We start from the raw sequence: 27,405 nt of genomic DNA, 5'->3' as shown, positions 1-27,405 counted from the left end.
GCAGGGACAATCACATCGCTCGGAGCTCTCTGCTTTCTCTAGCCCAGCTTACTGTATGCCTTTGAAATGGGATGGCCCATACAGACTGCAGGATTTGAAACGTCAGCTCCCAGAAATTTATATAAAAACCAGTATTTTACTGTTATGCATGTTACATTTTCTAAAATGGTGTTTGCTTTTTTGTCTATGTAAAGAGGGATGCGGGGGACTTTTCAGCAATAGTTCTTCTGCAGGAGTATTTTTATCTTTTTGCCTGTGTTGGTCAGTGCCTTCAGTGACCACCACAAAATCCTAGTAGTCACCAAAAGCCTTGTGCTATTTCAGGATCGGATCCTGTTACCCAAGTGCCATAGTTGTCTGGCAAGGTTACCAAACTGGAGAACCTTTCCAGTAAATTTAACATGTTTGATCTTTAGTAATACTTAGACAGTAAGTAACGATGTAGGTGAAGAATGACATTCATTCTGGCACTGCAGACTGCATATTTCACTCCCTTATTGCTTTTCCTGACACAGACTTGTACCAACGCAAGACACACACCAAATTAGACATACAAATCACAGCCCTTTGGCCATCAGTTTGTCCCTAGAGCTCTCTGGTATTTCCTCTTGCTGTATTTAGCCACAGTAAGTACTTTTATTTTTCAGAATTAAGAGATATCAGCTATCTGGTCACAGCACTATTTTTATCACCAGCACCTTCACCTGCCTTGCACCAGCACAAGCCGCCACCTCGTCCTCCTCCTCGCATATCAGACAAGACCATAAGTGATTTGGGGCAAAAGAAAAAAATGAGTGAGGATGAGTTTTACCATCAGTTTGTCTCTGATGACGTGCAGGTGCCCTCTCCTCCCCGGGGTCGCCGTGCCCAACTCCTTGCTGCACCGGCCGAGCGCTCGCTCTGCACTGGTGACATTTCCCATTGCAATCAGAAAAGAAAACATCCTACAAAGGGCTATCTGCTGGCCAGTCTTTGTACAAGAGCTTCAGCATGGCACCCCTAAATTTCAAGTTTTTAATTAGCTTAACCTACAAAAGCAACAGAAATGGGGCAGAGCATCCCAGTGCTTTCTCAGGATGCAGGAGCTCCCGAAGGTTTCCTGCGGGACAGCCTGGGGAGGGCTTGCTCCAAACGAAGTGAGTTTGCTTGTGTGCTGCAGGAAGAACTCGCCCTCCCTGAACCAAACCTCAACTAAATATAAAGTAGATCAAATACAAAAAGAAAACCACACCCCCAGCTCCGAAGGCTGCTGCGTGGGTTAATCCAGCAGCGCCTCTGAAGTCCATGACCTCCATAAATACTTTCCACCTGTAACATTTGCCAGCAGCATGTTTTGCAAAAGTTGCCTGGGTGCTTTTGCAAACGTATACATATAACATTTCCCCTTTGGGCTCTCAAACTGCAGCTGCCCGAGCGCAGAGACGCTATTTCAGCCACCCATGAGCAGAATGTTGAGAAGTTTTACAGTCACAGCTTCCCAGCCGTGAAGACAAACCCAGCCCCATAATCCAGTCTTTAAGATCTCAAACCCCAGCAAAGCGTGTATGGAAGGAAGCCGTGCAACGAACACCCCGTTGGATAATGAGACACCAAATTGGCTTTGCAAATGGCGTTTCGTCTGACAGAAATACTATTGTCATCAGAAACAAAGCTCATGTGCTGCTGCACTTCCAGTTATTCCGTAATAGGCTGAACTAAGCTGTTATTGCTAAAGCAATGAAAGGAAAAAGAACTAATCATCCTACAAATAAACCAGCTTATGCGTATTTAGTAAGTGTTTCTTGTTAACAGTTCATTACTTTCCACACATAATTAAATAGTCTTAAAAAAAAAGAGGCTTTTATTGGGCTGTCTTTAGACTAGACCTATAGATATCTGAAGACATGTCTGGAAGGTGAAACAAACCAAGCTGGGAAAGAAAATGTTCAAGCTCACAATAAAACTAGAAGAGCCTCTGTACTTCTAAAGCTAGAAGAGCAAAAATCTACAGAACGCAGCAAGTGATGACTGCTGGAAAACCAGAGAAAATCAGCAGAGCCCTCTGCACAGCCCTCTCCTGCAGAAGTCTCCCTTCTCCAGGGTACGATAGATGGGAAATGCAATATTTTACAGCTGTTTCTGTCAACTGTGAAAAATGCACATCCTTAAAATTAATCATATGCTTGAATCCATCAGCTTCAATAGAAATTAAGCATGTGCTTTATTTTAATCATGACTAAAGGCTCCAATGAATGAAGACCACTCCATTTTATAAGCCAAGAAACAGAGAGGTGCATGAAGCGACTGACATGGAGCCCGTGCTAGAGTTGAGCGTGCATCCGCAGCCCGTGGCACTGGGTAAAGCCTCAAGGCCAACACCAACTCCCCCTGGACAGTCCCAGGATATCTCATTAATTAAATTTTTCTGTGACTTAAAAACTCAGTTTCCAGCAAGTTTGGGGATTGGGTATCCATCCCTAGAGAAGTTTTCTCCCCAACCTCTTTGCAGGTTTTCTCCTCCAGCCTGGGCACGTTTTCTGTGCAGCAGCAAGTAGAGATGAACATTGCTGTTGAGTTTTGGCCAACGTGTTTTTGACTCAGCAGAAGTGGAGCAAAAGAATTTCTCCTTAGAAGGGAGGCAAGCTTCCAGATCCAAAAAGCCCAGTTAGAATATCTCACTCAGGGACCGCGTCGCTCCTGCTAACACAGAGGGACACCAGGTATTACTTCTATCAGAGCTCCGCTCGGAGCACAGCATCCCCAGGATGCCGTTCCACTGCCTTTGGACATTTTCCCTTTTCATCAGTTGAACACTGAGGGCTCAGTTCTCTACTTATTTACATCAGCTTTCAAGGCTGTGTAACCCCAACTTGCCCCAAGGATTCCCTCGGCGCCAGCAGAGCAGAGGTACAAAGCCCTTCGCTGTTTCTCCTGCTGCTGGCTCCAAAACACTTCTTTCACACTCTCACTCCCCCCTGGACAGTGTCTCCAAACAACGACAAATTTCCCCAGCCAGCAGCTAAAGCTGTGACACAACTGTGCTGTTTCCATAAAAATAGTAAACGTGTTGTCTTATTTCAATTTTAAGCTCAGACTGGCCATGGGCAAAAGTCAATCTCTAGGGAAAGCAAATGTTTTGAAGAAAATTTTCTTTTATTAGAAGCACAGAGAATGTATCTACTTGCCATATGGGTTGTCATCCTTTTAAAATGGACCTCTTTTGAAACAAAACAAAATGACAACTGACAGACTGAGCACACGTATGTCTTCCTCACCCGTGGTCCCACAGCCTACACCCTCTGTCCCCAGGCTGTCCCAGCTCCCTGCATGGAGGAGGTCCCTCTCCTTTGCACACTCTTTCTAACGCACAAAACATCTATTTTCCAGCCTGAACCCAGCCAGATGCTGGTTCTCAGACTTTCAGTCCGTTTGCTCCAGTTTTAGGGCAGAGTGAGGACAGACATTGCATCAAAGCACCAGCCACAGTCAGAACACCTCTGTCCTCCACGTTTTCATTTCGCTGTCCAGCAATTATTCCTTTAATGCATATAAATAAATGAGTTTTCATTAAAACACCAGAAAGAGTAAATACTTCTACCCAAATTTGAAAGAGGCAGTTCAGTAGATGGAAACAAACAACTAAGCTAAACTTAGTTTAGCTTAAAAAGCTAAAAATTTAAGCGAAAAATCAAAGTTTTAAGAGACTAGGTCACACGCAGTTACCATTGCTCAAAGTTGTGCTGATTCTTACCCTGCTCAGAAAGTTAGAGAAGAAAATCTACTAAACCAGAGAAGGCGTTCAGATTTTGTAAGCCTGCCTGAAGGTGTGCACAGGTCGCTCAGTCAAGTTTCCCATAGTTTTAGCTGTTTGCCACCAAACAGCCAGCCACCGAGTACCCCAGCAAGCGACGCGCAGTGGTACCTGTACTTCATCCCCGTCTTGGCTCGGACGGTCTCTTGCAGCGACAGCCCATGGAGGTGCAGGAACTTCTCCAGCTGCTTCAGCTCGGCGGCTCGGCTGGGCTTCCCCGGCCAGCCCTCGGCCGGCGGGCGGGCTCTGGGGGCTGCGCTTTGCTTTTTGCCTTTCAGGAGGAGCCCTTCGCTCGGCTTCTGCAGGCTGGGCTTGTGGGGTGGGATATCTGCGCAGGAGGGCTTGTACAAATGCATGGTCCACGGCGGAGCTGCAAAGAGACCCCCCTCGATGCCCAGCAGATGACGGAGTGTGGGGTCTTCAGGAGCTTCCACCCAACAGTCTGTCGAGAGCAGAGCCCAGTGCCATCACACGCCCACCAGTATAAGACGGTTTAAGCTGGGTTGTGTTGCCCATGAGGACCACAGGACTGTGGAGCAGTATTTTGCTCCCAGCCATTCTTTATATTATCGTAACTGGCTCATTTTAATTGATGCCCAGGATGGGTTCTGGCCAAGATCAGCAATCTTGTTCATCTGCTGAAACCTATAATGGTCAAGTACTCCAAGGGGTAAGGACTGCCAGTGGGAATAGAGAACCGACCCTGTTTCCCAGGTCTTATATTTAGATAATGAGAAATATTTGTTTGGGATGCAATCCAAGGCCAATAAATGTAAAACAAATATTCTCACAGGGTTTATTTCAGGCCTAGGGTTGGGCAGATGAATACTGTAAGCATCTCTTATGCAAGTCATTAAAACATTTTGTTTTCTCATAGTTCTTTGTGAAGTCTCACAGCTCAGGTTACCTGGTCTGTGAACTTGCCCAGTACCTGCAGCCTCCTGGGGCTTTGGCAATTAATAAGAAAACACAGGCTATGGAGCAGGCAAACACCAAGAATTAAAAAATAACATAAAACCAAACAGACAAGGGAAATACTTGAGAAAGGAATGAGCTACGGGCATCGGAGCCGGGACAGGGAATAAGCACCAGCTTTCAGGAGGCTGTGTGCTCCTGCAGGAGCCCGTGCGTGGATGGGCAAAGCCCCTGAGATGCCACCAGCCACTACAAAACCTCCTGCTCCACAGGACTGGCTGCTTCTTGGCACGGGGCAGCAGGCAAGGACACAGGTATGTGTCTGAGCACTATGCCTAAAAATAAACGTACCAAACCAACAAACAGTTATTTCACCACTAAATAGCAAGCAAAAAGTTTCTGGTTCTCAGGATCTTCATCCCTGAGGGGTGATGGGAGAAACAGCACAGGTTTCACTGCGTCACCAAAGTCAGCACCCGAGGGCATCCAGCACCCTCCAGTCAAGCTAACATCCAGGAGGACCACAACAACCTTCCAGCATCCAGCACCAGCCCACAGCAAAGAAATCATGACAATGTATGACACACACCATGGAGGTAGATTTCTGAGGCTCTTCTATTCTAAAAACTCAAGCCATTTTCTGACTGTCATTTCAATCTCAAATACATTGGAAAAATAAGTTAAATAATCAAGTGATGGATGTATCATGAACCCAACTAATCCTTAAATCTTTCAAAGCAGATAAACAAAGACTGATCCCAAACCTAGAACATATTTTAAAAGATTATAATTCAATGTCACCGAGGGGCGTTTGGCATGGACATTTGGATTACCCAGTTATTCTTTCTCTGTAACTGTTGTACTGAGGCCATGACAGCACTAATGGACCTTCATGTCCCCGACGTCCCAGGCTGGGGCAGTGGAAGGGGTCCTGTCCTCCCCCGCCCCGGCCCCCTCAGCCCCGTGGTCCCCAACATAGAGCTGCCTGAAGACGGGGACCCTGTTCTCACAGTGGTGACCAAACCGCAGCACCAACAGTGGGGTGCAGGCGATGCCTTCAAACTCTGCTCTCTGCAACATGGAGGGAAATGTGCCAGTGGCTGCAGCCATGCCTGCCTCGTAGGAACCATGTTTTTTCCTCGCAGCAGCGTCACACCGAAGGCTGTAGCTGTGATCTCTGCGGCAGATGCCACGGACAAGTCTGCAGCAACACGCTTTAGCTGAGCACGGTCTACAGCTGGGACTCCTGACTTCTTACGTTCACTCTTCATGTCTCCTAAAATAAATCCCCCTTCTGTTTTACCTCCTGTCAGATCCAGCTCTCTCCTCATCTCTAACGCAAGGTGAACTAATGGCAAATAAATATCTCCACGAGCTCTTCTGAATTTTTTAGACGTAAGAGTTTCACTGGTTTGGAGTTTTAGGGGCTTGTATGCAGCAGCACCATTAGAAACTTAGTTTTCTCAGAAGTTATTCCCCAGCATTTCGCTCTTATAGCATTGTTTGAGACCATGGGTGCCTGAGCAGGGGCTGCTGTGGCCCATGAGCACTGTGCCCAAGAAATTGCTCAGTCTTAGTCTACAGACCCCCTCATATTTCCTTCACTGGGCTCATTAGACATTTCTGTACTTAATAACTACTTGCTCCTCCTCTCATAGTTTTATCTTGTTTTTCTTTCAGTTATCCTGTTTCTAATTTTTATTCTAATGACATTTTTATTAATTTCTAATCCCTGCATGCCTGTAAGATCTCAGTTATTGCCAGGCACTTCAGGCATCCCCCTTCTGTCTAGGATTAGGGAAGATTTCGCCCAACTTCCCAGCTGAAATCCCCTCTGTTACTGATGCATTTGTGTAGAGCTGGGCAGAATGCTGAAGCCCCCTTCAGCAAGCAGCCCTGTCCCTTGAGGCGAACAAAACCCATGTCCTCCCTCCACCAGCCCCCGAAACCACCCTGAGCAACCGTGGCAGCCCTGTCCCCACGCTGCTGCTGTTTGGGGACAGCGGGACAGAGACAGCAATGCCAGGCAATTCGTATTTAGGTTTCTATTTCATTAAGGGTCTTAGTGGGTGCAGGAGATTAGAGAGTCGCACGTCTAATTTCCACTAATACTGAGATCCCTTTACTTTTTTTTTTTTAAGGAGTAAGATCAGATTCTGGAGGCTGCAACACTTAAGATCACTGGAATTAGAAATTCAGCAGCTGCAGGTTTCCCCTCACAAGTGGCTTGTTCACCACTGCCTGGGTCCAGGGAGGGAAGGGGCACCCGGGGCCAGCAGCACCCAGCAAAGGCTTTCCTGCCCTTTTCTCCTGTCACGCACACAGCCCCTGCACAACAGCAGCAACTTTTCAACTGAATTCAAACAAAACTACAGCCATTTGGACAAAACAACTCATGAGAAATAAGGCTGGATAACCACAGGTAGTTTATACCGAAGAAGTTACGGAAACTAAGAAACAAGTTTGTAGAATTTTCAGCTCTAATGTACATCCATTGTGGTGCAGGAAAAAAAAAACCAAAAACGAATCATCAGAAAAGTCAGACTTGTAAAGCCTAAAAGCTCTCTATTATCACCACCACCGCCAGCATTTCCTGGAGTACAGATTGCTACTGTGAGAGTGGGGTACGTACCTGTGGGGCATGCCGGTGGTGTAGGCGATGGTGTACTCGTGGGAGAGCTCGCAGACCCGCAGGTACCAGTTCATCTCCAGCTCCCGCAGCAGAGCCAGCCGTCGGGCACGCTGCTGCGGCTGGCCGGCCCGCGCCCGGCCCTCCTTCCCGCTTTCCGAGGAGCTCTTCAGGGTTCTCTCCCTGGTCCCCAGGGAAAGCACCGACTGCTTCCTCAGCTTCAGCGTTTCCTCGGCATTTTTACTCCCCACGGTCCCCGTGCGTGCCGCCAGCATTTTGCGTCCGGTCTCGGTGCGAAGGCAGCACCCCCAGCACTAAGTCGCTGCCCTCAAATCATTTAAACTGATTTTCAGCACGCGCTTCCCTCCCTCTATAACCCTATCCCGGCCACAAAGCTGTAATTAGATATGTGTCTGCGGAGCTTAACCAGAAAGAAGAGCTGCAACCTTCTCATGGAAACATCTGTAGCAGCTTCCGCTTGCCAGCAGGCTTCGGTTTGCAACAAATAAGGAGGACAGTTCTTAAAAAACAACATATAAACACCTGCGAAGCTGCGCACCTAAACTGGACTTGTACAAAACAAGGTATTTAGATGGATAGTAGTGGAAAAAAGGGTCCAGCTCACTAAAGGTGTAAACATTGGAGGGCTCCAGCCAGCGTAAGTCACGCGTGTGCTCCCCTTGATGGCAAACCCACAGCCACATGGGCTCAGCCCAGCAAATTGCAGTGCGATTCCTGACGGATGCGGCCCTGGAGCATCGGTGTCTTCACCAACCCAGCTGTGTTAGAGCTGAGCCGGCCAGTCCATCCCTCCTCCTCACCCTCCTCCTCCTCCCACATGCAGTGCTCCAGCTCTTCAGGTCTCCCCATCCAGCAGAACTTCCATTCTCCGAGGAATTTGTAAAAATTGGGGGATTTGATCACCTTTAAGAAGAGAACAAAGTTATGGCTTTTCCCCGTTCATTTGTTTGCTGAGCAAATGGTGTTTTGGGGAAAAATGTATGAAAGGAACGGATCCAGGAACTGAATTAATTTCCCTCTCTGGTTTGAAATGTAAAAGCTGATACGGAGATTACAGCACTAATCACAGCAGCCACTTTAGAAGCACAAACATGTCCTTGTTTGGAGAGAGAGGCAGGCAAAGAGGAAAGCAGGATTTTAAAACCATTGCATCAAAAAGAAGAGTAACCACCCCCCTGTGCCCTGCACAGAGGACACGTCCGTCTCACCAGGAAAGGCAACCTGCAAGCAGTTGCAGAGGGATCAGGGCTGGACAAAGAGCTTCATGGGATCAGGGAAAAGGGAGTTCTGGAGGTCTTTGGCCCCATCTCACTCTCACAGCGGGTCTGTCACCAGCCCTAGATGAGTTTTCTCACCCAAGTCTCACGGACCTCCAAGGCTGGAGACTCCCCAGCCCTCTGGGAAGCTGGAAAACCTTTTCCCAAGGTCCAGCTCAAAGCTCCAAAGCTGTGGCCTTATTACCACCTCCCCCTTTCCAGGGGGGTTTGGATCCACCACCTTCCCCTCTCCCATCCAGGCACTCCCAGGCTGCTGCTGGGTCCCTCTCAGCCAGTTGGGACCAGCCCAGCTCCCGTCGCCCCTTTGGGACCAGGGTCCCTCTGGCCACCCAGGCAGCCTCTGCCAGTTCAGCCTTTTTTAGGTGCTTTTTAAGAAAGCAGTTCCATTCCCTTTGGAAAGAAGCCCTGTAAAATGTACCTTCCACAGAAACTAGTGTTATCTGACCTATTTAGCAGAGATGGCACTAAAATGTTCTTTGGAAATTTTGCAAAACTCTAGAAAAATTATCCAAATTTGACTTGTTACCAAATTCTAGTTCTGTGCCTTTCCTAAAATGTTACCTCATTTGTCATTAAGCTTTCTAGCACTTCCCAAAAAGGAAAAGGTTTCCAGCAACTCCAGAAGCCTTTAAATCAACCCTGAGCAGCTGAAGTAACACACACTTATTTTACAGATATGTAGTCTCAAGCCTTATAAGACTCTGCAAGTTCTTTCACTTGGAAGTTGGCTAACAAAAGCAAAATAAAGTTCTTAAACAGTTGTATAAAAGGCCCATTGTGCTTACTCAGCCTTCCATGTTTAACATTTCCTTAACCACAGAAACACCCTGTTGTTCCCAAAGACCTTACAAGGTATCAGTCACCTTAAAAGTAAACTAAATTAAAAGCAGATGCTGACAATTAGTTCCTCTCTAAATGGAGCATTGTTGGTCATACAGCAGGCTATTGTGAGGGGAGATGTTCCCGTAATGTCTCATTTAGGTAGGTAAGCTATCAGATATTGTCTCTTGGAGGATTATATCTTCTGGCAGGTAAGGAGACCCTGGCTCACCTTATAAAAAATGCAGAAAGATTGCTTTCCTGAAAGCAAAGCTAGCTAGCTGGCTTTAAATATTGATACAGCATTTCTGCGGCTGTATTGAAATACTCGTCTTCCTGGCCAGCTCGCCGGGTGAGGGTGACCAGAGCACGGCCAGCCAGCCTGGCTCAGGGGGGCTTCTCCTGGGGGAGGACGAGCCCCTGGCTCTGCAGCATCTCGCTCAGAAACCCTCACCCGCTTCGGTACTAACACCCAACAGCCCACTCATGAACACTGCCAGGCCAAGATGAGTCATTTTCCGGATCAGGGCTGGTGATTCCTCACTAACCCGTTTTCTGTGAGCTCCCCCTCTCTGGAGCAGGGAAAGAGGGGAGAAGGCAGCACCCGGCGGGATGCCTCACCCCACACCCACTGTGGGGGCTAGGGGTGCAGGACCGGGGTGCAGTGCTCGAGCGAGTGAAGCTTCAAACTGATCCCTGCTTAGGGCTTGGGGGCACCGCCGTCCTTTTAGATTGCTTTTTCTAGACAATCATTGGTTAAAGTAATAAGCTGTTCTGATTATAATTACTTCTAACTTATTTATACACTGTATAAATGTATAAAAACATGCTTATGAGCTCCGCACTTGCAACTTATTAAAACTTAAAACTTATTATTAATACTCCAGGCTTTGAAAAATTTCTTAAACCACTTTATAAAATTTGATTCTTATTCCAGCTGCTGTCCCTGGAGTTGGACACATGATACAGAAACCCCCTCCGTGCCATTCTCCTGCCCCCCCCCCGGCCCGGCAGGTCCTGACCAGTGGCCCCGGGGCTCAGCTGGGTTCCTGCCGAGCCCCTCCTTGCCCCAACAGCCCCCCAGCCCACACGGGTGGGTTAATCTCTCCGCTGCCCAGCAACGTGCCCCTGCACTTATCTGTATTAAACGCACAATCCCGAGCTGTGTGGAACGGAGGGAGGTTGCAGCAGTAACAAGCAGTGCAGAGGTACAGAACAGCCATTAAAAAAAACAAACAATATTGCTCATGTCACCAGAATATTCCCGTAATACCCCACATCGCCACCCATTAAATGGGTTTAATACATTTTCCTCTGGCTCAAACACCGTTTTATTATCAAACCTCCTATTTTTCAGATGTAAATAAGAGAAGCGTTTCTAAAGCCTCCAGTAGGTGTTTTCTGCTCAGAAAATCATTAGGATCCCATGATGAATTAGTACACCTCACACAGTGTGCATTTTTAAAGGTTTTTTTTTAAGTTTTTTTAAAATCTCCTAAGCAGTTTTCTATCAGGATGTGCACTTCAGTTAAATCTGTGCGCTGGTCAACAAGTGCCTCACAACATTACGCAAGGAAATTCTGTCCTGATCTTCTTCACAACAAATTTATTTTGCCCGATTCCAAACTAAAGGAACACAGGATGCAAATTCTGATCCACTAAAACTCCTTTAAAGTTCACCCTCTTTTAAAGTTATCTTAAAATCCATCCTAGCTTTTCAGATTCCATATGAGCCTCTTAATAAGCGTTGCCCAAATTTTTTCAGCTATGTATACACACGTCTGAAATCTATTTGCATACACAGATATTGCTCATCTCAAGGAGGATAAATTAGCAGCAGGAACGTCCCATTTAGAAGTTTTCAAGCAGAAAAATGCAAATCTTCCACAGGTACAGATTGAGATGGAAAATATCTGTAAGTGATATCTAAGTAACCATATAGATTTCATCCCGTAGGAGCACAGTAATTTTCAAATGCATGATCCAATTAGCAAGAGTCTAAACGATTGCCTTTAGGCTAACGGCACTCCTGCTCCGTACTGTCTTCTACTTAAGGTAATTGAAACCCCATCAGGGAAAGATCCATTAAGGTACTTAATTGGTTTTAAGTGGTTCACCCTGCTCTGACAGCATTTAAATGTAGTGACTTATGCACAGGAGGGTGCCGGGAGAGCCTCAACTCCCTGCCACGGGAGCCCGAGGGGCACCTCTGAGCTCCCCTCCTGATCCACCTTCACGTTTCTCCACTTCTGGGAGCGCACGGCAGCAGCCCCCACGCCGTGCTCAGTACCAGCAGCCCTCAACACGAGGGGAAGGATCCCAAATCGGCCCCTTCAGCGTGCTTCCAAATACAGGCAAGCTCTCCAAAAAATTCACTGCGGCAGGTCGGGTGTTCCCTGCTGTTTTCATTTTCTTGGAATAAGCTGGAAAGGGATCCGGCGTCCCGTCGGCCCTCGTGGGATGGAGGAGCAGCCCTCCCTCCATTCATTCTTCTATTCACAGCAAGCAAGTATGACCTGGGAAACAAAGAACGGGTCCAAAATGATGTTTAAGAACTGCTATATATCTGCAGCAGGCTTCATTTAGTTTTTAAAACTATTCCTTGGCTCCCCCCTCAGCACTCTGGTTCCTCAGCTATGCTAGCTCTGCAGCTTATCCTCCTCTGCTGGTCAACACCGCCCCCCCCCCCCCCAAAAATCCCACAACTAAATAATCAGCACAGGAGCGCCCAACAGTAGTGTGAAATACATTTATAAGCCAGCAGCGTTGCAGCACACACTCCCCCTCCAGCCTTTTGCCCACGAGGAGCATTGGATAACCAAGAGTGAGATATATCGATATATTTCAGCTTTTAAAGAGAAATCTCAACATCCAATACACCAGAAATCAGTGTTTTATTTCCACATATCCAGCCCTCCCCCGGCAGGGAGCACAAAAGCCTGCCCTGGCTGTCACTGTGCCCCCTCTCACCCGGGGACGGTGTCTCAGCCAGCCCGTGGGCAACTACAGCCACTTGCAATTTGCTGCTGTATTGCCAGTGTGCTGTTCCTTCCAGATTTATTACATCTGATTGAAAGCCCACTGCGATTAAAAGTGGCAGAGGGTAAAAAGTGCTGTATTTCTTCATGAAATGGAGGTGGAACACTTGCATGTTCCAGCACGCTCCATAAATCCCAAAGGCAGCCCCTTGGAAAGCTCCCAGCTGCCTCCTTGAAGGGTGTAAGGGAGCTCGGAGCACAGGATCGCATTCAGCTTCAAGTGAGTTAATCTGCTGAAAGTGAAAAACTGAAGTGGAAGTGGGCTTTCTTCAGCCTTTTATCTTCTCAAATAATTTTTAGCTGTAATCTTGGAGCCAAATACCACTCCTATCACACCCAAGCAAAAAGAAAAACTCCTGAGTATGTTCATGAACATGTTTTTTTCTCCTTGCTGAGTTTTCAGTGAGATCACTGACAAGCAGCTTTTCTGGGTTTGCCCTGAATTGCACCGAGAGCAACTAGTGATCAAACAATCCATGATTAGGAAAGGGAAGATTTTCCAAGGTCAAGGGGAATTTGGGTGTTCAGACCTTTCTGGAGGCGAGCAGCTGCCCAGGGCAGGCAGGAGAGGGAGGTCGTGCCTGGCTCTGCTCTTGGACACGTGCACCAGCCTTCGCAGCCTGACGATCCCCCGATTGTTCAGCATCTGCTTTCAAACAGTATGAAAAGGTGCAGAACCACCCACTTTGTTCTTTACTTTTCTGCATAAATTTCAGACAAAAAGGCTGATCCGCTTTAGTCAACGAGGTTTTGAGCGGTTCATTCCCTGCTGAGCAGCTTTAATGCTCCAAGGATGCATTTAAAATTCTTCCCGGATGGGTTTGTGTGCTTGCAGGATTGTTGTTTGGTTTCCAGAGGTGCAGAGCCCTAGCTGGGGGTGGCAGCGAGCCCCAGCTCGGCCTGTAAGCCTAATCCATGGGATGGACCAGATGTGAGACATCGAGCTGTCACCTGCCCCCCAAAAACCGTGGCCAGGAGCCCTGTCCCCACGCCTGCTCCTCCTGGTGCGGTGCTGCCGGAGCAGCACAACCCGCACACCCATCGGAGAACCTGTGCGATGCCGTTGCGTTACCATGGCAATCGGCGCTACAGAAGCGACTAAAAATAAACCGCCGGCTCCGCAAAGCACAAAAGATCGTCCTGAATCCAAACCCTGACTCAGCCACCTTCAAACCCGGCTGCGTGTGGCACTGGGTCCCCGCTCGGCAGCCACCCCGCTCTGCACAGCAGGGACATTCCCCCCCGCTCCCCTGCAAGATCTAGCGCAGAGCGGAGCTCCTTCGTGCACAGGTACAGCGTTTGCTTCAGTCCTGCTCCACCGCTGAGCTCTGCTGCCGAGACTGTCTGGAGCTCCACAGGACATCTCTTCACAGCCCTCACGGGGCAGCAATTATCAAGGAAACCTCATTTTTTTTTCCCTCTAAAAACCCACTGATTCCCGCTGCATTCCCAATGTCCTGAGTAGCATCCCACCTCCAAGTCAAGAAACTGGGACAGCTGGGCAAGCCCCAGCCAGAGTAGACATGAAAAGATAAGCTGAGCACTTAGAAGTGACATCACAAACAATAACAAAATTAACCCATGGAGCAAACTGCAGCACTGAATCACTTGGGTACACCTTAAAGGATAAAAGCTGCACAAGAACGTAAGTCCTGGGCGTAAAACCTGCCATGAAGAAGAGCCAAGCACCACCTGGGGCAGAGCTGCAGGACCAGGAGGTCATGGCACAGAAACACATTGAGCCTCCCTTTCCCCTGCAGCATCACAGGTTTCCACTGGGGAAATAACGGTGCCAGGACTCTGGTGACCGTGGCTGGGTCACGGTCCCCGCAAGCCCACGTCAGAGAGCACTAAATTATGCATGGCAGCATTGAATTATTTCTTCTTCATTAAGGAAAGTGTGTGCAGAAATCTGTTGGGCAAACAGCCTTTTCTGCAAAGAGGGTGAGTCTGAACCCCCCAGGGAGCCACAGGGCCAGGGGCTCGGCCCGGGGCAGCCCATGGGACGTGGATGTGAGGGACAGTCCCCAATCCCACACCAGGCACAGCCCCAACAGCTCTGTCACCTGCTACCAGACCCTGCAAGGAGCAGAAATTGTTTCCCTTTAATTAACATTTCTCTGTAATTAACACACAATCCAAACTCAGGCTGTCCACGAAGCTTACACTTACCCCAGAACATTTTTCCATGTTTTTTTCACCCTAAAAATAAACATTAAAAAAGGAAGAAATCCTGCAAGCAGCTTTATATTGGCCTTTGTATCCCAAACCACTCTGGGGAATGATCAACAAGAAAAATATCCCAGCTCTAAGGGTGCTCTGGAGCACACATTTAAATCACTTACATCCATAAAAAAGGAATCAGTGGGAGTGACGGGGCACAACGTGCCGCTAACAAGCCCGAAGCGAGGGCGCTGGCAGAGCCCCACATAGTCACGGCTTGCGATGGTGATGTGGGAAGCACCAAAATCGTGCCCTGCCTCCCCACAGCTAAACCAACCGCTGGAAATGGAATTATTTGTATCATTCCCCGCTCCCTCGTGCTAAAAACCTACAACCCTTCCTCTGAAGCTGCTGGCAGCGAGGCTGGGGACGTGGGAAGTGCGGACCCTGGTAAGGACCTCCCGTTCCAGCCCCGTCGCCCACCGCTGCTGGGATTTGCTTCTCTAGAGACAAGCAGCGATAGGATTAGGGCAAGAGAAATATCCCATCCCAGCTGCTCCATGTCTGGGCTCCCCAGCGGAGCCTCGGCGGCTCTGCCGGCACTGCAGCTCTCCGAAGGAGCGGGCAGATTGCCCCCACACCCAGAGCCGGGGCGGGGACGACAGTCCCAGTGAGCCCTGTGGCACCGAGGGGGTTGTTGCTGGGGTTTTTATCCCCTCACTACAATTAATTCCCTCACTAACAGAATTCCCACTGGACACCTGGTTCCTCTGTGATGCTTACAGGAACAAAATCGACATTTCTGCGTGCGGTTATGCACCCCACTTTGGGGTGGGTTTGTCTGGGTGCTTTTTCACTTGCCTGACCTTTCTGAGTTCAGGATGTCACCTTTGACTGCCTTTGCGATCTTCACAACCAGCACGAGCAAAACCGTGAAGGAATCAATAGTGCAAAAGCCAGCCAATTCATTCAAACGTTAAAGCTATTCCATTTTGTAAAGTAATTAAGTTACGGCACTGGTTCAGTTTTCTGCAGCTCATGTTCAGGCAATTAAAGAAACAGAAATAATCCACTCCCCTTGATGAGATGCAGTTCACCTCCTGGCACTGCACTTCCACAGAAGCAGTTATCCTTGGGACAGCAACAGCATTTTGCCTCAAGTTCTCCTCTGTGATAAGATGCAAGTAATTCAACGGGAAATTAAATCTGAGAAGGAAGAGTCGCAAGAGACTTGGTCTGATCTTTAGGTAGAGACATGGAAATGGTCTAGCTGTGACACTGAGCTTCACGATCCCACTTTACTCATGGCTTTCTTCACATTTTTTTTCCACCTCCCTGGAAGGGTTCAAGGCCAGGTTGGACGGGGCTTTGGTCAACCTGGGCTAGAGGAAGGTGTCCCTGCCCAGGGCAGGGGGGTTGGAACTAGATGAGCTTTAAGGTCCCTTCCAACCCAAACCATTCTATGATTTACATGTCAGCCAAATGAGTTAATGGCCCAAATCTCATTAAAGTCAGCTGCAAAGAGCTATTACATCATTGCACAACAGCCTCTTCGCAATCTGCTTCTAATTGGGCGAGGAAATACGCCAGAGCAAGAGCAGCCCCACAGCGAGCGCAGCCGGCACCGCACAGCCACTGAGCCAGCCCCAAATTCAGAGTTATAAACCTTGCTTTGGAGCTGTGTTCACTGTAAAATGCAGTAGAAACGTCTTAAGCTAGAAGTTTTTTTATTCTATTAGAAAGATTGTCACTGGACTAAGGTGAAGCAAAAGAGATAGAATAAGGATGCCTTTGGATAAAGCCAGCACAGGGCAAGAGCAGCAGCCCCTGAAATAGGTGCTCTGCTATTTAAAGTACCTTAACTGAATCAACATCAATAGAAAACTGATTTAAGTATTTTTAACCAAGGAAATGAAACCAGGGGAAACTCCAACATGACATAGAGGGTTCCATGCTGCAGTGTGCAGGATTACAGGAACAATGTGCTGAAAAGGTAAACAAACTTGCTCCAAATCTGCAACAGAAAGAAATCCAGTAATACAAATTCCTTTTCAAATTGTGAATTTTCTGAAAAAGCTTTAGCAGAAAATTACCATCTTGTGAAAAACATTCTGGCTTCATTTTTGCACCTGTTCTTTCCCCTGCTGGTTTCACACTGTGCAGGGTTGCTCCCACCAACTTGTTTGTTCCTGCAACGCGGACCCCAAGCACCTCACGCTCTCTGGGTGGATGTGGGGCTGCACTCAGAGCTGGGGGGATGTTCTGGGGGCAGAGACCCGAGGAGCATCCCTGCTCCCTGCCAGCCAGAGCCCCGGGCTGCCCAGCGAGCCCAACTGCATGGCCCTTGCCTCACTCAAAACCACCCCAGCTGCACCCCCAGATCCCACTTTGGGAAGATGCTCAGTCAAGGCTTGCACACCCCCCCCCCTTACCTTGGACCCGCTGCCACTCTGTGAAATCCTTTAACATTCTCCTGGAAGGCTGGAAAATGCACAGAAGGTTTTGGCCCAGTCTCCATCACTCCTGAGCTATGGAGGAAAAACATGCAAAATGAGACATTTGTTTTGCAGACTCCCTTCAGGAAGACATTCCCTCCAAAAAAAGCAAACCCTGCAGTCTCTGTGAGGTATGTGGGTCCCAAGCGTGGGGCGACTGCTGCAGCTCCAGCTGCCCAGGCACAGCAGGAGAGGGAGCAGAGGGCTGCCACCACTCCGAAATACTGCCGGGGCATCTGGGTGAGAACAACTTGCTACCACACTCTCTGGGGGATAAGGGTTTATATTTACATCACAGATCAGGGAGCAGATCATAAGCAGGGGCTCGATCAAACCCCCAGCACAGCCCAAGCACAGGCTCTGCCCACGGAGCCTGAACCTCCACGCTCGAAGTCAAATCATTTACACTGAAATCACAGCAGCACTGGAGGCCAAATCATTTATACCAAAATCGCAGCAGTTTCCCTTTGATTACAGAGTGTAGCTTGTGCACTGCAAGAAAGAACCTTTAAGCAAGATAAATGACCAGTGCCCACTCACATTCTCTCCTGCAGACGATGGCAGCTTACGACCGCACGCGAACTTTTGTTCTGAAGTACAATCTCAGCTGCCTTTTTAAAGAGAAAATTTGCATTTGGACTGGAAATTGTGACCTACCGGTAAAAACAATTAAATGCCAGCAGCAGAGCTCTGCCACCACCCAACTGCAACCCCAACGCAATGAGGTGCTGGAGGAGTTTCCCGCGAGGATGCTGCAGACCCACCACCGGCACCCCAAGGGACAGAGCAGCCCGTCCTAGTCTGTGTGGCCATCACCAGGTTAGGGTAATTAAACGAGAAGAGGCTCGGTTTTAATTAAATCAACCTAGAAAAGGCTCTATACACCCTTTTAGGAAGAAGTTACATTTGCCATAGCGTATCACGGTACAAAAGCACACGTGGGGTAAATACCAGAGTAGCCCGTGACTCTGCAGTGGGGTGTCCCGTGCTGTGACATGGCGAGAGACAGCCCTGCCCCGGCAGGGACATATCCCCACCCCAGGAAGATCTGCAGCCAGAAAGCACGACTGCCACAAAACAGCTTTTTCAACCCAAACCAGACAGTCCCTTTATAATGTAGTTTCTACGTGTAAGCCCTAAAAAATAAGCCACACCGATGTTCAAACATAATATTTTTATTTGTGGATAAAAATTAAGGCTCACAGTACTTTATCATTTCACAAGCAGAAAAGTGTTAAAAATTGAGAATGATGGGGAATGCCCCCAATACAAATTCCTCTAACTGCTGACATGTTTTACTGAAGACTCGAGGTGAACAATTGTACAGGGCAGCTACAGTTATTAGTTTGTAAACTAGGTGCTAAATATAATTTTTTAAGAAATGTGAACAGAGTATTATGTTTCTCTCCACTTCTGGCTGTCTGATACACATGGATTCCATAAAAACGCTCAAGAACCGCTGGGATGATAACACCAACCTTCCTAAGAACAACCCACCACGTCTACAATGCATGGCACAGGTGTCAAACAGGGGAAAAGAGAGCTAAGGATCACAAATTTCATTTCAATAAGACATTTTGCTTATAGTGCAATAGTTTATGCCTAAAATTTTCAATACTCAATCTTCTGGCTTTAAAAAAAAAAATCCCAAACCAAAGTATGTTCCTAAAGAGCACAGGAATTGCTATCGAGCTCCATTTCATTAGACATGATAGCAACCCAGGTGATTAAAAGATGGTAAAAGTGGATGTCAAACTGCAGTACACACGCAGCACACAGGTATACATCACACCTGTAGTTAAGATACAACTCCAAGAAGGACTTCCAAAGTGTGCAGCATGCAGTGAAGAAAAGATTTCTGTCCAGGTAGGTGGCAAGCTTGTGGTCCAGAGGTACAACAGTTACTGTAACCCCCAGCCAACGGGCACCACTGGCGCCACCCAAGTCTTCTTGTGAGTTACACCATAACTATGGGACTATACACTGCAGATTTATTTACACGGAGACCAACTAAGTGTCTCAGTCAAAACTGAGAAAGGTTTGGGTTTAAGAGGTGCTCTATAGTCTTTGCATTACATTTTACTAATTCCTCCTCTTTTGCCTGTTTGCTGTCAAGGCAACACAAAGTGGTGGCAGCAGCAGCAGCAAGAGCGAGCCTACTTACAATAAGCAACAACTGCCGTAGCTTTAAAAGGCTGAAGGATTTCTGCATCACACCAAAAAGATTCATTTCTTGTCATTGCACCCTTTACAGCTGAGACACCAAGACAGTAATGAAAACAACTATCCTCAGCTTCTTCTAACAAAAAGTTAAAATGTACTCTAAGGCCATCAATTCATTAGGGAGCTTTCTTTTGAGATAAGCTACAAAGAAAATTTGTTTTCAACAGAACCCATGCTATAACAGATTCTGCCACAGCAAACACCGATTTACAGTGTTTCTGACCAACAGCTCTTACAGATCACAGTCCAGTAACAAAAGAACATTTGTATTGCTAATACTTCACTTACATCACAAAAAGCTCATCCAAAGGGCTCAAAGAGGGTATGGCAGATGTGGGTGAGAATTACTCCCCCCATTCTATAAAGGGGGCAACCGAGATATCGATTAAGATCACTAAAAAAGCTGCCGGGAGCGGGGCTGTGAGGGGGAGGCAGTGTTCCCCCACGTCCCTGCCCTCAGAGGGGTCAGTGAGCTGTAACACACCATCTCCTCCCCCGAGTGAAAAACCACCACTCAATGACACAGGCAAAAGAATACATTTACACAAGTTAGCCATTTCCTATAAGCAGAAATTAAACTAAATTACCATAATGTGTAGGCAGGAAATGTAAGAACAACAGGAAAATGTGTGCAATCAAGAGAACATAGAACAAACACTTTCAACAGTTATTCCAGTTCACAAATCTATGCAAATGGAAATATAAGTAGCTACAGCCATGAAATACTCGTTATTGAACAGTTTAAACCAAGTATTTTACCCCATAACACTATGGTAATCTGGCAGCTGAATGAAATGCAGCTGCTTAAATTAAAACAAAGGGATAAGAGGGATGAGCCTGAATACACATTGGGGTTCCACCGATGGAGGTACCCAGCAGGCACCCAGCACGCTGCTCAGGTCAGAATTTAACTGTTACTTCCACAGACAGCAATCACAGGACATGCTCAAAATTCTCAGGTGGATGGAAATAGCTTTGCCTCAATACATCAGGAAAAGTACAGGTGTCCAAAGTAACCATCTCTCAAATTATTGCTTACGTAACTACATAAACAGCAGAATATGAATGATGAAGGGATCTACATGGATTGGGTAAGTCACCTCCAATACCGTGACTCCACACTAACAACTATAATGATCGTAAAGATCAAGCTAAGTACAATACATACAAAAAAAATATTCCTGTAAAAGCAAACGCATAGAAAATAAACTGTCATCAAGTATCAGGAAAGCACATCGGCAGCAGGCTGTGGACTGCTGCGCAAGCGTCGGAGGACAGAAACAGGGTTTACAGACCCAGTAGCCCCGGTGCCACAGCTTTCCACACTGCTCTCCCATTTTTACGCTTCTGTCAGAGTCCCCAGAAGCACACAGAGACACCTCACTGCCTGGAATTTGACATATGCAGACATGCAGTAAGTGTATACTAAAGATGAGCTGGTGGATACACGCCTGTTACCAACACGCACAGCTACCGAGCGATGCAAGAGGGAGCGAGTACAGAAGAGACAGACAGAGGTAATTTCGTAATATTTTAGCATTGCTCTTTTGGAGCTCAACGTTATTGCCATGGGCTGACACGTCAAACAATATAGAACAGGCTAAACAGTCTACAACAGATACACGGTAATTCCACAGCTCAACAGTACCCACTACTCCATTTGGCAAAATATTTATTTATAATAAATCCGTTCAAAAGCAGTTGGTCACAAAGAATTCATTTTACATTTTTAGGCTGTAACAATGCTTTTGGTAGAAGTAAATAAACTGTCTCTTCTCACACAGTGTACAAAAACAAAGAGACATTTACAGTTAACAATAAAACACATGAAAACAGGAAGAATCGGTAAGACAAAGGCAAAAGCAATAGGAATCTGTCTGCGCACCGGCAACACTGCCATGATTATTTACCCGTACAAATCCTCAGCCCCACTTAGTCATCCCCAGCACAGCTCTTAACTGCAGGTTTATGCTCCAGGAGAGGAATCTGATGCGATGTAGCAGCTCCAGTCACTCTTTCACAGTACTGCATGTCAACACTGGGAATGGTTTCTGATATGATTTAGACTGCACACAGTACTTTAATAGAAAAAAAGTTAATTACTCCCACTCCGTAGTTCCTGGTGGCTTTGATGTCAAGTCATACATCACCCGAGAAATGCCAGGAATCTTCTTAATCTCCGCCACCATTTTTAACACAACCTATTGTAGAGAGAAAAAAACAGAACACATCAGAAGAAAGCATGTATAACAGACCTGATGAAAACTACCCAAGAAAACCTTAAAAAAGGAAAACTTTGTTAACACTAATTACACAAGAGAGAAAGAGCCTATAGCGTATTACCACCAATTAAGAAATAAAATCAACTCAAAACCTCTAGCTTCATGGAACTTGCTGATTTTTGGCACTGATAATAAACCAGGGTGTCGATCACAGCACACTTCCCTCAAGGCAGCAGCTCTTCAGCTTCAAAACTATTTCTTGAAAGTTCAGCAGGAGCACACGCGCTTATGTGTTACTATCGATCATTTTCAGACTTTTCTCAGACCATCATCTCCAGCTGAACCATCAAACCCAAAGCAACAGTCTGAGCAAAACCCCTTTCAAAACAAAAAAAGGAGCTCTAAAGGTAAGAGAAAAAAAAAAAACAAACAAAAAACAGAAAGAGGCACCCGAAGAAAAGAGTTTCCATTGAGAGTTATTTTCCAGAGTTCACAATCAGTTCACGCTAGCAAAAGTATTCCAAATGAGAATTTGCTGATCCTTAGAAGTTCAGGTTCCTTAAAAATCCCACAGTTCGCAACACTGCCACTTAGATGACATTCTGTTTTATAGTGCCAGCATAAATTAAACAATGCATTGCTCTCCATGGAAAAACACAGAAAACTTTTCATCAGCTATTTTCCCCATAAATACAGGTCTTTTCCACACACTCTACTATTTTGTTACCACATTACCACCTAGCTTTAAGCGACCATTTTACATTTTGAAGAATGCGGGGGGTTTTTGTTTGGGTGTGGGTTTTATGGTTGTTTTTAAGTTTGTTTTTAAACACAAACTTCACAGTCAAATGAATTGTCATTTTATATAACGGAATAGTTTACATGGTAACTTAACGCTGAATCCTTTCTTTTTAAATGGCTAGAGGCTGCCTTAAAGTAGAAGATTTCAGTTACACACAATTACTAAACAATGTCTATATGCTTTTAAAGTATGTTTAAAAAAAAGTCAATCCTGTTCTTCATTTACACTGCATTCCCAGGGAGACAAGTACTTGAAACTGGACACAGATAAAGTTTCCCAGAAGAATATGCCTGAACTCAACTCCTAAATGCTTTTAGTACAGCACACTTTGAGAAGTTAAACAACAGGTTCCAGTACAATCAGAAGTGGCAATCAAGGGCAAATCTTTAAATCAGGACATTCCCAATTACTAATACAAAAAATTAATTTCAAAATCTCAGGAATGGTTGGGGTATTCTTTCTTTTTTAATTGATGGTGTTTTGGCTCAGCTGTACTGGAAAGCCTTTAAGTTTGCCATACCCATTGGCCAGCTTCTCATTTTCTTACAGATTTTTCCCAAAACACCATCATATTCTTCCTAATGAATATAATGAAAGAGACAAGAAAGTCGCAACAAAATCAAAGTCAAGGCAAGCGATCAAGGGAAGAAAGTCAAAATGAGTCATCTACAATACTAGCTCATGTTGAAAAGGAACTTGAAAACCCATATTACCTCTTCCGGCACCTCATTACCAGGAGTTGCTGCAATACCAGTCATAAAATCACTTGTAATAAAAGTTCGAATAACCACAGATCTTTGACAGGAAGGTTGTTTCTGTAGGGGGTCCCGATCAAAATGCAACGGTGTCAGTATTATTGGCATCTGGCTAATTTTTCCGGCATAACCTTCAGAAAACAGTAGTACAAAAGGCATTAATTTGGTTTAAAGACAGGTGATAGAAATTTTACAGCATCTCCCACATGTACTTCAAACTACATATTAGGAGCCACATTTACATCGTCTGGGATCTCCACTACTGCTACCACACCCCAGAAGATCTCAGCGGTGCGTACACTAAAACTATGCAAACTGCCACCTGAGATGATCTTCAGCATTTGCAGGCATGCAGAACACAACCAGCTGGGCTCTGTTATCCCTGTAATTCACTGTGAATGCAATTTAAGATCTACTTTCCTTCCCACATAACGTAACCGTGGGGTTTTATCTGTTCCCGTATCAAGCCCAATAAAGAGCCATTCACAAGTATCTCTGACATATTTAAGAGAAAGCTCTTAACTATCCCTGTTGCTGGTGGTTGATAGGTAACTCCAGACAATCATCTCACTTTTTTTTTTTTTAATATGACCTTCTGAAAGCCAATACACAGATCCCCTCATTTCAGTGTTTAAATGATCTAAAGGTTTGAGGTTCAGGTGTGTGGCAGCCTGCAGAGCCAGTCTAACACCGATGCAGGCTCTCACTCTCTGCTTGCACCCGCTTGAGCTACTGGTACAAAGAGTCTTTTTCACTAAGTAACTCAAGTCTTATTTTTGGGAGTGATTCATTCACACAAAGCCGAGTGTCACCAAAAGTTAGCGAGACACATCTACAGTTTTACAAACACAATTGTAAGTGTTATCCTCAGCCTTTTGAGGCTATTTTTATATAAATTATGGTAAGACAGCTTTGCAAACAGAGCATGTATTTTCAAAAAGAGATATCCTTTGTAATTTGATCTATACAAAATACAGGCAAGCCTGATGAACTGCTTCCCACATGTATCGCATCTTCAAATGTAATTAAGTAAAAAAATAAAAATAACTGAACCTCAGAACTACTATATTCCTAGCTATGTGCCATATCACAGGGTACCAAAAACTCCCTGGATGTTGAGGGTTTGAAGTATTACCATCTGCTAGCCTGAAGTCATTGGGTTTTCAAATACAGTTTTTACTTTAAGAACTATGAAGCCATCCCAGGTAGTGAGCACCATGACCTAATGGTCATGAAACTTAGCCTTTAGGCTCCCTTCTTTCCACAAAAAAAAGATGATTTAGAAACTATGCCAAGTTTCTTTACACAGTTTATTTACTTCAGGTAAATACTGATGACTGAGATCATCAGCAAAGAGAAGTAATTCGGTTGACTTTCAGCTGGCTAACAGTACTTTTTGCAGAAGTTTGCACTGCAGTGAAGCACCACACCTCCAAGCTTTGTGATGTGTCAGAGGCAAGCCACAATCCCAAAAAATCCCCTAAAATGAATTCTGCTATCAGAAAGGCCAGCAATTGCCATCCTTTAGCTACCAGCTTCTACAACTTGCAGAAACGGCTCTTGCCTTTCATCCCATTAATTTATCACTTTTTTTGCAGATATTTGAGAAGCTTGTAGATTTTGACAGTACCACTCTAACTACCCCCAGTCAGGTTTGCAGGAATCTTGATACAAAAGTCTAATCCCTGGGCCGAGGCAAAACACCTACCAGACTCCCTGAGAATATTGTGAGCCTCAAAATCAGCTTGACGTAAAGTGCTGAGGACTCCTGTTGTCAGGAAAGTGGGGGTGACGTCTGTAGGAGGTTCTTTGACCGGTGGACCGAACACGTACACAACTCTGGAAAACAGGATGGGAATGTAAGCCAAAACATCTTGCTAACATAGAATAAAACGGATTCCCTAAAGACTGCATCTTTAACATTGCTGTGAGAAAACAGAACAGGGGAAAAAAGCATAAGATTTGATTTTGCTCCTTAGCTGCTAACTAGAGCTTAACAGAAGTTTGTGCGAATATTCTATAAACACGGCATGCACACTAGCTTTGGAAATCAGACATACGAATTTACTTTGGTTTGCTAGAGACTAGCAATAGCCCCAGTATTACTTAAGAGAATAATCCTTAGAAAAAAACCCAGAAATACTAACTCAGCAGTATCACAAAGGGTGTTTTTTTCAATTTTACTTTGATGTCAGTAAAAGTTAAGATTATTCTAAGAAAGCTACTTAATAAGTGCTTACAATTTCTATCTTCTCTCCTAATAGGAAACCACCAAAGATAGCATTAAATAGTAAACCTTATTGTTAAAGGAATAGCTGTGTTTTCAGCACAGGGCACTGACACCGCTATTTAAAAATCTACATAACTACATTTGTAATAAAATGTCTTCTGAATTCAAAACAGTCACCCCAGCTTTATCTTTTTAATTTCACTCATGTTTTATATGTTGCAGAACAAAAAGCAAAGCGTAATATTTTCTGACTGGCCTCATACAAGGATTTACTACAACATATTCACACAAGTTATCTGAGTTTGTAGATACAAACCAAGAATACTTGTCTAAAACCCAAAGCAGAAAAAGAGGCAATCTTTACACTCTGTATTTTTGTTTGCAATATAAAGCCTGCAAGCATAACTGGGCAGAAGACCAACTATTTCAGTGCACCACTCCTCAAACTGCCAACTTCAGTGTCCCTAGAAACAGCAATGAAAGATTCTGAAAACACACCCTGGTACAGCAGAACCCCCAGAGATGTGGTATATTCAGGAGAGTAGTATTAAATCCAAAAGAGCTTAAAGACGACACCAATGCTGTAAATCCAGCACATACTTTGAAATTGCACATGCAGTCCTGGTTTTCTGCCTTCTTTTGTTCCCTCTGCGTTTAGTTTAAAGAAGTACCTTGCAATTCAAGATCTTTAAGTAGGTGTCACTTATGTGACAAAACTAAGTTTTGCTATAAGCAATTAGAAGCAGTTTCATCAGGAAGTCTGCAGCCAGGCAAGGAGGATATGCATTATGCAGAACTGATTTAATATCTAAGCAACTTCAGCTTCTAGAAGAGTTACGGAATCGAGTAGCTAGAAAATGCATACTCACAAGAGAGCTCAATTAAGATTAAACTGCCCAGCTTTGGAGCTTTCCTATGCGCCACTAGAACTGACAGTCCCATGTAAATTCCGTTTTTGACACAAAGCAAACAAGTACTGCAGAACTCATCAGAAGTACACCAGAACTCATCAGCAGGCTTGGAATCTTTCAAAAGAGATTTTGCATAAAGTACACTGAATGTTGTCTAACCAAGTGCTTAAAAAAATTAGTAGATAGGCTATCAATTTCTTTTTCAAGCTAGTAATTCCAGAAATAAACCTATGTTTTGATTTATTGTGCATTTGTAACCTCTGTATGATACACTCGTCCAACATATAAAAAAATTCTACCATAGATTAAACAGGAGAATGCTTGTGCAAGCTAGAATTCCATATATATTAAGAGGATCATTAGAAATAAAGATAGTCCAAAATACTTACCTGTTTATGTTGTGGCACATGCGTGGTATGAGCCTGGCAAGAAACATAAGAGACTCCCAGTGAGGAGCATCTTTACTAGAGATCCCACAAACATAGCTATATGAACGACAGTCACCCTATAAATTAAAAAAAGGTAAATAAATGGACATGAAGTTTGCTGCCAAAATAGTTCACAATACTTTCCCGTTCATCCTCTAGATTACAGGACCATACTTTGTGTCAACAGTTAGCAGACACTCAGCTGGTGAAATCAATACGCTGAGAGATACCAAGTGAATGAGAAAATACAGAATTGTATTTGTGTTGTGAGCTAACAAGAGTGTACAAAATGTTCAGGATGGAAAGATTCATGTAAGGTGACCTGAGCATAGGGATTGGCTGTGTATTGTTATTCTGACAGCACCATCTGAAGAAAGCCTGTGATGGAGCGTAGAAATCTGCTCATGATTATTGCTATTTAAAATAGTAAGAAAAGCTGACTGCAGGGAGTTACAGAAGAGACACACAGGATTAAGCAGTGGATAACAAAAGATGTAACTCAATACTGATAAAGCAAAGAAAGGTACTTTACAGCTATGACTACTCAGTAAAGAAATCTTCCAAGTTACTGCTCACAAGTCCATGAGAATGCCAGCTCAGCTTTGGTGACAGAAATACAAACCAAATACAAAGGACAGCCCACAAAAATTCCAGTGGCATTAGCAAAGGAGTGAAAGGAAAGAAAAC

At 45.3% G+C, this 27,405-nt stretch overlaps 2 protein-coding genes across 4 annotated transcripts in view; both read right to left on the bottom strand.

The window, feature by feature from the left end:
• Window positions 1-17,111, bottom strand: part of KCNAB1 (potassium voltage-gated channel subfamily A regulatory beta subunit 1) — an 80,914-nt gene extending 63,803 nt beyond the window's left edge. Inside the window, exons 1-2 of one of the 3 annotated variants that reach the window (XM_074878395.1) lie at window positions 17,085-17,111; window positions 7,338-8,258 (exon numbers count right to left, since the gene is read on the bottom strand). In XM_074878395.1, coding sequence (XP_074734496.1) covers window positions 7,338-7,609 — 272 coding nt within the window. In that variant the 5' untranslated portion in view covers window positions 7,610-8,258; window positions 17,085-17,111. Of the gene's footprint in view, window positions 1-3,901; window positions 4,299-7,337; window positions 8,406-17,084 lie in introns of those variants that run through there. The other 2 variants (XM_074878394.1, XM_074878396.1) reach the window with 2 other exon arrangements.
• Window positions 17,112-18,306: 1,195 nt separating this feature from the next.
• Window positions 18,307-27,405, bottom strand: part of GMPS (guanine monophosphate synthase) — a 31,313-nt gene continuing 22,214 nt past the window's right edge. Inside the window, exons 13-16 of the mRNA XM_074878385.1 lie at window positions 26,680-26,795; window positions 24,858-24,988; window positions 23,108-23,280; window positions 18,307-21,571 (exon numbers count right to left, since the gene is read on the bottom strand). Of these exons, the coding sequence (XP_074734486.1) occupies window positions 21,470-21,571; window positions 23,108-23,280; window positions 24,858-24,988; window positions 26,680-26,795 (522 nt within the window). The 3' untranslated portion in view covers window positions 18,307-21,469. The remainder of the gene's footprint in view (window positions 21,572-23,107; window positions 23,281-24,857; window positions 24,989-26,679; window positions 26,796-27,405) is intronic.

This window comes from Strix uralensis, chromosome 9, assembly GCF_047716275.1.
Source record: "Strix uralensis isolate ZFMK-TIS-50842 chromosome 9, bStrUra1, whole genome shotgun sequence".
NCBI lineage: Eukaryota > Metazoa > Chordata > Aves > Strigiformes > Strigidae > Strix > Strix uralensis.
Note: the sequence above shows the minus strand (reverse complement) of the source record. Positions and strands in the feature narration are given on the sequence as shown.